Source organism: Psammomys obesus, unplaced genomic scaffold (genome assembly GCF_907164565.1).
Source record: "Psammomys obesus unplaced genomic scaffold, mPsaObe1.curated_primary_1811, whole genome shotgun sequence".
Classification (NCBI taxonomy): Eukaryota; Metazoa; Chordata; class Mammalia; order Rodentia; family Muridae; genus Psammomys; species Psammomys obesus.
In genome coordinates this window covers 10,948,365-10,961,280 of record NW_026586550.1, presented here as the reverse complement: position 1 = coordinate 10,961,280, position 12,916 = coordinate 10,948,365, and the positions used below count along the sequence as shown (strand labels likewise).

Genomic DNA, 12,916 nt, shown 5'->3' with positions numbered 1-12,916 from the left:
AGTGACATGGCACCAGGGCAGACCTGATCAGAGGGCCCACGTGGTGCTGTGTCAGCCCAGCAAAGAGTGAGCACGGGGTCCTGCCATTGTCCTGGCCCACCAGGCTGTCCCTGAGGTTGCCTCGCTGCAGAGGGTCCTCTTGCCCACCATGGCAGACCCATGGAAGGAGTACCTGAAGACTTGCACACACACCACAGTGATTTGGGCTCTCTACAGGAAAGAGGACTGTTTGCTTGGACTGTTTCTGGAAGACCCCAGTTTTAGAGTGAGCTTTCACATTATGTGAGGAAAGCAGTCAGGGAGAGAAAAGGCCCTCTGATCCTGCAGCCAAGTGTCCCACTGGCTTTGCTCCAGACTTGCTGAATGTCACCCTAGTCTGGTGACTGGCCAGACAGATGTTACCTTCTTAATCCAAGCAAATTTTCATGTTCTCTGCTTTTGAAGGAAAGCATCTGTTTTCACTGTTGCTTCCCATTCTGTTCTTCCTCCTTCCCTAACACAGTGCCTCTGCTACTTTTCCCCGTAGGCTCAACAGCACATGGCTGCAGACCGCACTGGGAGCCACCGTCGACAGCAGGCCTACGTCACTCCTACCATGGCCCAGGCTCCATACACCTTCCCGCACAACAGCCCTAGCCACGGCACTGTCCACCCACACCTGGCTGCGGCTGCTCACCTCCCCACCCAGCCTCACCTCTACACCTACACAGCGCCCACAGCCCTAGGCTCCACCGGCACCGTAGCCCACCTGGTGGCATCCCAAGGTTCAGCACGCCACACTGTGCAGCACACTGCCTATCCGGCCAGCATTGTCCACCAGGTTCCTGTGAGCATGGGACCCCGAGTCCTGCCCTCGCCCACCATCCATCCCAGTCAGTATCCGGCCCAGTTTGCCCACCAGACCTATATCAGCGCCTCGCCAGCCTCCACCGTCTACACTGGATACCCACTGAGTCCTGCCAAGGTCAACCAATACCCTTACATATAAACACTGGAGGAGGCCCTCGGGGAGGGGGTAGAGGAGCTCCCAGACCGACCTGGGGAGCTGGTATTTTATACTGCAGGTGCCGCACACAAACAATGCAAATGGGGCAGGGAGGGGGGCAGCTGGGGCACAAATGAAACTTGAACTAGGAAGTGGGAGGACTTAGAGCAGAGGAGGACATTTTAAAAGGTGGGGTTTAAGGAGGGGAAAATCTATGCTTTTATTTTAAAAAAGAAAAAGGAAAAAAAAAAGAAAAAGAAAAATGTTAGTAACAAAAGAGGAAAAAAGAAAAAAAAAAAAAAACACAGCTCACAAACCCATTCTGCACCAAACTGGAAAGGAAAAGAAGAGCTACAGGAAGATTCTGGAAGCAAGGGGCCCCAGTTTTTGAAGAACTTTATGAACTTTATAAAGATTATTTTCATATGGCAGCAAGTGACATTGAAGAACTTGCTGTCAGGGACACCTGATATGGAAATCCAATAGATTTTTAATTAATTGAACATGAAAATTAGGGATTCTTCCAGAACTCCAAAAGGGTCAACACCTCTTTCAAATGTCAGGCCATAGCCCAAGGAGGCTCATATTTTAGGGGTTAGTCTGGGGTTAACAAAGCCCAGTCTATCAAATAAGTTCTGGCTTATTTGTCAGAAATAGTGGGGTCAGCCAGACTAATGAAAGAACTCCCTCCCCACCCCCCTCCCAGGAGAAGGGCAGGGTTTCTCTTTTGGAGCATTCTGGATAGATCTCTAAGCAATGTTATTTCTCAGATGTCATTAATAATGTGTGTTGATGTCTCTTTTTCTTTTCTGGGTTTTTGTTTTCCCTTTGAACCCACCTCTAGTCGTGTAGCATAGGGCTAGTGGTGGTCGTGGACACCCTAGTAGAATGTAGCACCTTGCGCCCTTGTTTCCCACCTTGTGTTCAACTCCAGTGATACCAATAGACTATTCCTCAATAGAATTGCACAAAAAAAGTGATATAACATAGGCATGGAACCAATGTGGTGGTCCAGATGAACGAGTGAGTGTGCATGAGCACGTGTGGGTGTGAACGGGGCTGCCACCCTCCCCGAGTGTCCCTTGGCACCGCCGTCACAGCCCTTGCAGTCTTGATTTTACATCATTCCCTCCTAGTGCCTTAATGACCGACAGACAGACAGACAGACACAGCGAAGGGTTTACTTCCACTGGTACTCCAAGAAACTGATTGGGGCTGGTCAGCTATGTTCTCAGCTCTGCGTTAAGCTGTTATAGAGTTTTACTTGGGTCTTTGTTTTTGCATTGTTTTAATGTCATGTGGATTGTCTTTCCTGGGCTCTTTGTGAGCAGAAGGATTTCAGAGAAGCCGGCCTAACTAAAAAGGGAGAATCATGGATCTCAAGAGGGATGTGGGAGCTATCTAGTGGGGCACACTGGTGACAGAGCTGGTTCTTTTGGTGAGTTCTGCTTTGAGGGCAGAGATCCAGAGAGACTCCCCGCCTGCGCTACCCCTGCCGTGTATGGCACTAGGGGGTCTTAGGAATGTCAGCTTTGCCAGGCAGCTGCCTCAGCCTTTAAGTCCACCACCTCCTTCTTGGAGCTATATGGGCAGAGGGCAAGAGACCTGTTCCCATTTCTGGTTACTTCCCCAGCCCCTCCTCCCACAAGAAGCCTGGTAATCTCAGATGCACGTGCATATTTCTCTATCAGCTCCAGAGGCTGTAGGAAGGCTCCTAGTTTTGCCAGCTCTCTCCTACTGCAGACTCCACTGCTAAGTTTGCTGTCACTCCTATCCTGAAATTAACCTAAGTCTCTCAAGACAGTTTGATCTCTGCCGTTTAAAGATTCAGTGAGCAGAGGGGTGGAGGGCCACTTATGAGGTGGCCAGTGGCCCACTGCACTTGGGAAAATATTCCCGTGGACAATTAAACCTTCAAAGAAATCTTCCCAGAACCCTCTTTGCACCTGGGCTGCATTCTGGATGTTTGCTCCAGCTCTGGACAGTGGAATGGATAGGTGATTTCTATTCCTACTGAAAAACTGGAGCCATGGATATTAGCAGCAGGTATGGATAGTTTGATCCTAATGTGGTTCTAGCTGGCCCCTCATCCACATCTTCAGGTAGAGAAGTCTCTGGTCAGCAGTACAGCATCTTCTAGCCTCCTTTCTTGTCCTCCCTCTGCAGGCTCTGAGCAATCTACTGGGAAAGGCTTTCCTCATGATTTCTGCCCTCCTTCAGTAACCAAGCTTACTTAGCTTTTAGCTGTGAAAAACTCTGGAAACTTCCCCACCCATCAGTTCTTATAAAGACAAGTCCCAAACTGGATATGTCTTAGTGCATTGGACATAGCCTGCCCCACCTCTAGCCAAGGACATGCTGGAAGTGGAATGGAAGGTACAGGCCTGTAGTGAGCAGCTGCATTTTCCTCATCCTGGTCAGGATCACTTTAGCCCAAGACTGCTTTCTCTAGAAGTGAGACAACAGGAAAAGAATCTGTTCAGAGAGGCGTGGGAGCAAAGTCTTTGGAGAACCCCTGAGCCAGAGGCTCCTAGAGCCCCAGCAGTTTGGAAACCTGTCTGTCACATAGTCTGCAGTGGCCAGGTGGCAGATGATATGGGCCCTGGGCTCCCATGGGACCTTCTCATACTAAGTCGCCATACTAAGTCTTTGCTGAAAGTGGGCCTGGGTTTGCCTCACTGTGTGGCAGCACCAGGAGGCCAGCACATCCTAGAGCTGTTCTTCTGGGGGGTTGGGGGATGGATCTCTTTTTGTCTGCTTATGTTGAAGCTTTTCTCCCACACGTGTCCTTCCCTTTCTCCTTCCAGATCAGGAATGAATGCTCCTTGCTGCTCACAAAGTTAGTATTATTGTACTGATTATTTGTATTATGCCACTGTAATTATGATTATCACCTTGTTGCTATTTTAGTCAGGGTTTGAGGTACACATTTATTCCAAGGATCTTTGTGTTTCCTTTGTAATATTTAAATTTATTTTATTCTAGCTGTGCGTATATGAGTAGACTGGAGGGACATACAGATGTCAGAACAGGAAAAGCCCTAGAATTAGGAAAATTGTTTCTAGCATCTCTGTCCCATAAAGTGCTGCAAGAAAGACCTACCACAAAGCAGAGATTCAGATACACTGGGGCCTTCCTCTTTGCACAGCCCACCTGTGGTACACAGCCACTGTCTTTTGGACCCTTTGGCAGCTTCTCTCACAGTCTCTGTGCTTTCCTCCATGTCAGAACTACTGATCAGATTTTAACCTGCCTCACATCCAACATTTAGCATAAAAAGGCCCTCTCTCTAAGTTGCCCTAGACCTCTTCTCTTTCCTACTCATCCCTTTAGTATATTTGGAAATAAGTTACAACTTATCTCCTCAATGCAGAAAGTGGTCCCACCTGAAAGCCATTAGGTATAGTGAAGGTGACGGGCAACCAGTGCCTCCTTGTGAGGTATTTCCCTAGTCTTCCCACTTCCCTGGTCTGCTTCTTCCTAGACATACTCTCCCAGCACACAATTTCAGGGAGCCAAGTGAAGGAATAGGGAGGACACAGCGCCTCGCAAAAAGTCTAACAGCTGCTCAGACTGCCAAGTCCCTTCTAAATCACTGGCAAGTGAAGGGCACAGTAGGCCCTTGTAGCCACCCCTTCCCTCCCTGGCTGTGCCCTTCAGTGCCAGCACTGTAGTGGTGGTTGTGTATATACTGTCCGCTACCACCCAGAAACAACAGGCCCCATGAAGAGAAGACTGAGGCAATAGCTTCCCCAAACAGAAGACCACCACTTTGCAAACCTTCATCCCACAACCACCCCTACCTTGATCTCAAGTTCCATGTACAGAGCTGATGCATCAGGAGCCACACCTGACCCCAGCTAGATAGCGTCCTCACCCAGCTTCCCAGCAAGGTGCTCAGCACTTCATCCCTTCTGCAAAGAAGATGGAAGGAAGGCTGCTGCCCTTAGAACTGCACTCTCAGTGGAAGGAGGCCCTCTCAGGCCTTGTATACCAAGTGTCCCTGGTGTGCCCTCTGGGCCTTCTTTAATGAAGAAACACTGCTCAGCATGAGGAAGATGAGATGGTCAGCTCAAGGAAATAGGTCTGTGGCACCTTGTGACCCTCAGGTCAGCAGACTGTTGCTCACTGAGTTCTTACTGTCCATCTGGGCCCTGGCACCCATGTCTCTGTGTTAGCACGTCAGGCGATGTTTCAGGAAAGCGGATGAGCAGGCCAATAGGCAAGGCTGGTGTTAGTGCCACTTAGCCCTGTGGAGTGGATGCGGTTTGATGTGATTCAGAGGGAAAGGGGACAGGGCAGCCCAGTGTCCCTGACTGTATTGAGTTTCTCCCCTTCCTGGTGGCAAAGTTGTTTGCAGCTCTAAAAGCCAGTTTGGCTTTGTTCTCTTTGCCTCTGAGGGCTGGAACTGACCAGCCACAGTGTGGAGCGGGTCAGGAAGGGAGGTCAGCACAGCTGATAGGACCTCCCTGAACTAGGTCTCAGGAGTTGCACACACTCATTTTGAACAGTGTGTGGTGGAAGAGTGGTCTGGGGGATCGTGAGTGAGGGGTTAATGTTCTTGGAAACCAGTGTGAAGTGCAAAGGAGGCTTAGGGAAGTGTTGCTGGTGGTTCATGGTGGTGAGGGTGACTGGGTCCCCACCCTGGCCCTCCTTCCAGGTTCAGCATCTGTCTGAGGGAGGGTAGGATATGGGCGTGGCTCTTGCTGACCTGCCAAGTAGCTGCTAGGACAGAAAAGAGAAAGAAGAAAATTGCTTAGTGCCCTCAGCTAGCAGACAGAATTCCACCAGAGACATGTAATCCTTTCATGGCCCAGTCTGAGGCTGCACAACCCCCAAGCAGCCATTGCACAACACATTCTGACCCAGGGTCTCACATGCTGTGCTCCTCGTGTTCTTCCCTTCGTGTGTGCTGTACAGACTTCCAGTGGGGAAGCCTAAAAGTTAAGCAGGCCAGAGATGTCCTTACCAAACTGGAAAGGAAAGTAAAACTGTCCCTTTCTATAGCCAAAGAATCTTTTCAAAGACACCTCTAGAGATGGACAAATGTCATTCCTTGTGCCTTTCTGGGCAATAATGACTTCAATGATGCAATGTCTCTCTGTCCTGCCTCCTTTTTTTTTTTTTTTTTTTTTTTTCTTTTTTAATTCCATTGCATGTATTTCAAAACCATCTTCTTCAAGGAGAAGTGGAGTGGTGGCCCTAAATGCTGCTGCTCCTGGGGAACTGCGGTCCCTACAGTGCTCGTTTGTGTTTCACTGACCTCATGCTGCTGTGGGAAGCTAGAAAACAAGCAAGCGACCTTCCCTGATGAGCCCACACTGTGTGGGACACAGTGGGACTGTGTAGCACTGGCTTGCGATGGCAATATCTGTCCACTTGTCTAGTCGCTCCAGACAGCCTCAGACAAACAGGTCATACCACTAGAGAACCAAAGATGGCAAAGTGAGGCTTCCTTAATTGCAAAAGAGACCTCTTGAACACTTCGGCACCGTGGCTCACTGTAGTGACCAACTGAGGAAAGGCTCCCCAAGTCTCTGGGGCAGCTGGTGAGAGGTAACCCAAGGCAGCCTCTTCCCTTCTGACTCAGTTGCCAGAAGAGAGATCCCGCAGGCTCTCTGCCACAGAACCTCCATGCTTCCTGGCTCCTAAGCTGAAACCTTTCCCCACCCCCCAGTCCTTTCAGGGTCGCTCATCTCAGACCCATGCAGGAGAACATTACACTGATTGCCTCTTGCTGCAGACCAGCAGTATCCCTCATGTAAGGATAGCAGTATGCCAAGCCCATTCTGAGTATCCTCTCAAGGCCCATCACAGCCACCCATCCCCGGGAATAAGTGGACATCCCCTACTTGGCAGATGAAAAAGCTGGCCCTATGAGTGAGTGTCATGTGTAAAAGGAAAAGGTGATACATCTCAGAATCCCCGAGTTTCTAATTCTATTTTTTGTTAATCAGGACTTAACTGAGGTGAACTTGTGTTTCCCTATTTAACTAACTGCAGTGAGCAGCCTGCTATCTCTAATGAGCCATTCAACGATGCTCCCATTCCCTGTGTGCCAAACACTGCTAAGAACCGCTGCACGAGCCCGTGATGAGCGCCAGCACCACCACAGGTGAGGCAGCTGGCTTACAGAGCCTGTAACCCACCCAGGCGACCCAGCAAGTAGGAAGGAAAGTCAGGGCTTGACATCTTGTCTGCTTGGCTCCAGAGCTGAGCTCACGGACATCAGCCTCAGCTGCCTCCCTTGTGTAGCAAAGACAGTTCTTTGCAGAATGTCATACCCTGCCTTCCCTGTGGGAAGCTCTGTGCAAAGGGTTCTGGGGTTGGATGCACGTGGATAATGCAGAGTTTGGTGTGAGGAAAACTCTGGGGAGTTTCTCTGGATTCCTAGAATTCCTTTCCAGCAACTAGCTTTAGTCAGCTGCTACAAGTCTTACAAGAGTGAAGGGAAAGTGTTCTTTTCTTTTAAATAAATAACGTTTTTTTTTTTCTTGCTTATAGTTAATCTTAGAAAGGCAATACTGAAAGTATATATTTTTTTTCCAAAATGCTATTTTTTAACTGTACTTGATAAATATCATGACAACTCTGATCTCTGTAATAGATAGACCCACCCTTCAGCTCTGGACAGAACCAAAAGCCAGGTTCATGCCAAATCTGTAAATACCTTGTGGGTCTGTGTCCAGGAACTTTTTTTTTCTATGAAGAAACAAAAAAAAAGGGGGGGGGGACAAGATGACTTTGGGAAGAGGAACAGAATGGTGTGTTCTTTCAAGAGGTGCCCTTTTCAGAGACTGACAACAGCATAACTGAGCAAAGCAGCCAGCCCCAGGAAGAGAGGCAGCCTTGGCTGCTGAGAGGTTGGAGTGCTACAGACGCGGTTTCAGGTCACTTGAGATATGACAAAAATCTAGAAATGCTTAGGACTAGACTTTAGCTTCTTAAAACTTTTATCGTGCGCTATGAGTATCTACTCAGTTGTTTTGGTTGGGTTTCTTGTTTCTCTTTTCTTTTAAAAATGTCTTTACTGACCGGCTCCAGGCTTGTTTGCCTAGATTCTTAGGTCGTTTACACGAGTTCTAAATTCTTCTAGAACTTTAAAATCCATTGGAAGCAAACCCAGCTAGTGTGGATCTGAGATTCTAGTTGGTGTCAGTAGGTGTTCTAGAACTCCGACAGAGCACCTAATGATGTTTTCAGAAGGTTTTAGCTACATTATCTTACACAAACTGTGACCTAATGGCAATAATTACCTCAAATGTGGGCATTTGTCCTGGTTTTAGCCTTTTTTGAAATCATGTGGCCAGCTTGATCTTGTGATTTAAAAGACTATGAGTTCTCTCTGGGCTGAAAGTTGAGGATTGATGCATACCCTGGTCACTGTTGCCTAAGTGAACTCTGAGACTGGCTCATCACTACGCTAGAAGTGAAACCAAGACGAGATGACTCTGTGTCATAGCCAACGTGATGCTCAAGTGCACGGGAGCCTGTTTCTCACTACTGTAACATGCCCTTTGATTTCTCCAATATCAAGTAAACTACACAATTGACTGTAGATACTCAAGCATACTTCTGGCTACATTTTATAGTTAAAGTATTTTATAGTTTACATTTAACCTGGTACTTTTTAAAAAGAAAATTGTTTATAACTGACATCTTCAACCACAGTGATTGACTGGCTCTTGTGTTAGAAGCTGTGTCTCCCCAAGGCAGGCATGTTCCACTCATACTGTTGTGTAGCCCGATATGTGTGTTTCCCTTATTGTTGCTTCCCAGTGAACCTGAGAGAATGTGAAAGGAAGTCTAGAGGGATGGGAAAGGGTGAGTCCTGAACCTGGGCCGGATTCAGAGTCCTGCGCCGTGCTGTGTCGGTTGCTCTCTTCAGCACGGAGGGCATCGAGGCATGGGCCCTGCTCCATCAAGTCTGTCTTGATTTGAATGATTCCTTTGTGACTAGCTCGCTCAACCTGCCTGGAGCCGCTCTGAAGATATGGCTGCTGTTTCAGGGTCCCCACTGAACCTTGGCCAGCATTTTAAGAGGAAGAGCTGTCTGTACCTCTGGGCCCATGTTCACTGACTGGGTCTTTTTTTTTTTTTCTTTGAAACAAAACCCATGTAAAAGGAAATGTACTTTAATTTCCCATTGTCTGGCTAAGATGTGAACACAGTTCAGAGTGGGCCTTGGCTTCTGAGCTAAAGGAGCTGGGGGGGTGAGGGGAGTGCAGGATGGTCCATGGAGACCGGGTCCACAGAGGGGATTTACAGTGACTGAAATGGGCTTCAGAGACAAGAGTGGGCTCCACTGTAAGCAGAAGCCAAGAAATGTTAATTTCCCGACAGTCTTGTTGTATTTGGGTTTGGGGTTGTGTTGTGTTGTGTCTTTAAGACAGAGTCCCACCACAGAGCCCTGACTTGTCTGAAACTCACAGTGTGGACTGGGTTTTGTTTTGAGTTTTGTTCTCTCTTGTGCCGTTGCTGAACTGCGGCAGCCTGTGGTGATCTGTGATGTGATGTGATCATTCCTCCAAGCAGACACCTTGAGAGCTCCAGCACCCCAGCACCAGGGTCTGCCCCTCCCATGCTTGCTTTGCGCCTGTGGCTGGTGCTCACAGCGTGCTCTCGTGACCTGTTAGAATGTCTCTTATCTCACCCTTTATAGTCATACTCCCAGGCTCCTGCTGTGTGTGTGTGTATGTGTGTGTGTGTGTCATTTCCTTTGCACTAATAAACCAAATAAATTTTGTGTCATTGTCTTTGGAGCTAACCCATGTTTTTAAAAATGAGAGGTATAAAAATGGGCTTTTTGTTGTTATTTGAAAAGTCAATAATGTATTTTAAAAAGGGCTCTGCTGTCCGCTTTCTATAGTTCCCTCTCAACCTATTTCCAAATGAATCTCTCCTGGCCCCACCCCATTGTGTTAGCTCACCTCAGGCCTCCCTACTGTCACCACAGATCCAAGCTCAGGCACTCAGGACTCCCAGAAAGCCTAAGAGCCAGCTAGGAGGCTTAGCCCTGGGAGCCTGCTCCTGCCTCCTTGGCTGCCTGTGGGGCTGCTGGGCGGTCTATCTGCTATTGCTGTGTCAGTACTGTGGCTCCCGCTAAGAGGAAGGACATGGGAAGTTGAAAGTGACTTGACTGTACCATCCTCTAGCTTTCTGTGACTCCGAGTGGAACACAAACACACACCCCACGTGCCCTTCAAGGCAGAGGTCCTGTCCATACTGCCTCCAAGTCTGTTGGCTTCCTGGCCTTCCATATCCCTCTCTCTTGTGTTGCTGCCCTCTGACAGCTGGCTTTCTTCCATGGGTTACCCAGGGCACACAATCATTTCTAGCCCCCAAAGCACCCTTCACTCGTTTGTGTGTGTTTTTTAACCAAATGAAGTTGACAAGAAAGGCGTATGTTGGGGCTGCAGGATTCCTAGTGTAGTAGAAGACTGTATAGTAGAGATGGTGATATATATGTTTGTGTATATATATATATCAAGCCAAATTTCTGATAGAAAAAAGTATAGCTTTATGGATGAGAAAGAAGAGGAGCCCTTTAGAGGTTGGAGCCAGCCTCAATGTGTCCAATGAACAAGACACCTGCTCCTTCACACGCAGCTAAGGCCTCAGCACCTAGCCCTCGCCATCCACCTCACTGAGCTGGGAGGCCCTGAGGCCTCTGCTGCTCTCCCTGGGTCGCCAGCAACAGAGGCCTGGGAGAGTGAGGGGACACAGATCAGAATGACTGGAATTTCTCATCCCGTTTTGCGCTGACTACATGAATTGAGCTGCAGCCTGATATTTATGTTTCCAAAATGTGGTACCATGAAGATGGCAAGAGAGATCTGTAGCAATGCTTAGCTTTCAGCTGCCTGTGAGTTCAGGATGCTCGGGACAGAAAGACACGCTCCCCAAAACAAGAACAGGGAAAAGGGGACCTGGCAGAGCCCATCCCCCAGTCCAAGGAAGGAGGCCCCTCCCCCAGGTCATCTTACCCAGATCTTTCTCTGCCAGCTCAGCTCAGCTCAGTCTTGATAACCTCTTGGAAGCCCTGGCCTGTCCTGTTCCTTCACTGTACGCTTTCTGTAATAAAGTGTTAATCCATGTTAATCTGTGTGGGGATTATTGCGTGCAACAGTATTTTCTTGTGTACCTCTTTTTCCTCTGTGACGTGTCCCTTTTTTTTTTATTTATAAATGTCTACTTTTTTTAAAGGACAAACCAGTGTGTCGTAGACCTCTATGTAACCTGTTCCTTAGTCTCATTATAGGTATCTTATAAGGATGGATATTTTACTTGGCTTTAGAATGTTTTTCAAGAAAACTAATTCTTAACTGATGAAGTCGTTGCTACTAAAATGCTTGTTTTCATCATGACGTCGTGCGCTTCTAAATTAATCATCATTTTCGTTGTAGAAAAATGGAGTGAATTTATATTAGTCTTGGAAACTAATAATAGCATTGTAAATTTATGAGATGATTTTAACAGAAAAAATATAGAAGAATATAGTTATTTTAATTGTAATATTACTAACTGTAGGGTGAGGAAGGGGGTCCTGTTGTGGTGAACTCTGTTATAGCTTGTTGCTCAGTTTCTTTTTGATCATTTTTTCGGTCTCTGAGGTGAAGCGAGTTATTAATTGGATCTGTAAACTCACATATGCATATTGTATATGTGTAGAGATGTGATCACACTGTCTTGGAATTACATTAAACTGTTTGGAATCACAGTTCTTTGCCCAGTGGCTTCCTTATCCAGAGCCTTACTAGGGGGCACCATTGCAAGTCACTGCTCGCCCTCACACTGCAAGCAGGAGCTGTCCCATGGCTGGCAAGAGGTAGGCCTGCTGGTCACTTCACGTTCCGTTCCTGCACTAAACGTCTCCTGGACCCCATCTGTGTCCACATTCTTCCCCTGAGACTCAACCCTCTGCTGTCCTGTGAGCTTGCCAGCATTCCTCCCAGATCTGCATTCTCTGCAGACAACCTACATGTGGCACAGCCCTGCTGCCCCTCCTGCCATTCCTCCCAACGCACCCCACCTCGGGGAGCCTAGAAGATGCCACATGTACCCCTAGGCACAGCTCCTGGCATCAGTGATTTTGTTGTTTCGGTTTTGGTTTTGCCAATATCTAGAAAATTTGCCATTCCTTTCTCCCCAGCCCATCAAACACCATGCATTCTGGCTTGAGAATTGGCCTGTTCCATGTACTTCATGCGTGCAATCATTCATTATTTGTTCTTTTATGCCTGCCTTGTTTTAGAATAATGTTTTAGGCTCATTCACGTTATAAAGTGGATCAGGATTTTCTTTTCTTTTTTGTAGACTGAATAGTACTCCATTATAGGATCCCATATATTCCATCATGTTCCACATCTTTGCATCACCGTCTGCCCTGTTTCCGCCTGTGGCTTTTCTAGCTCCACTGGGAACTTTGGTGAGCAAAACTCTCTTCAAATGCCCACTTTTGATTCTTTCAGGTATGTCTTACAGAGGTGAAAGTACTGGAGCACGTGACAAGCTCACCTTAACATTGAAAGAACTGCCGTGGCGCTCCGCATGGTGACGCGCTGTGCTCCAGCTTCGGCGCGCAGGCTCCACTCCTCCCAGCACTCTTGTCCTGACTTCTTTAGTGTCCCCAGGATCCCCTGCCACCAACACGTGTATGCTTCCCATTCACCCTAAACACTGGGGGCCCTTAGCTTCCTTTCTCCATCTTCTCACCCGAAACCTCAGCAGCCACCAACAACCCTGCTCCACCAGGGCCATGCTGGGGCTTCACTCAGCCGTCCAGCCGCTCAGCTCCTGAGAGCTGCTGGAGCAGATCCCATGACTCCATACAGACCACTGACCCAACAGTCACCCCGGCCCACGAACCACTGACCCAGTAGACCCCTGCCCCTATAGGCCACTGACCCAGCAGACACCTGACCCAGTGGA

At 48.1% G+C, this 12,916-nt stretch overlaps 1 protein-coding gene across 4 annotated transcripts in view; it reads left to right on the top strand.

The window, feature by feature from the left end:
• The window catches only part of Hipk2 (homeodomain interacting protein kinase 2), a 195,209-nt gene extending 183,504 nt beyond the window's left edge, over positions 1–11,705 (top strand). For all 4 annotated transcript variants that reach the window (XM_055602071.1, XM_055602069.1, XM_055602068.1 and 1 more), the window contains exon 15: positions 527–11,705. In XM_055602071.1, the coding sequence (XP_055458046.1) occupies positions 527–988 (462 nt within the window). In that variant the 3' untranslated portion in view covers positions 989–11,705. The remainder of the gene's footprint in view (positions 1–526) is intronic.
• The last annotated feature ends 1,211 nt before the right edge of the window (positions 11,706–12,916 follow it).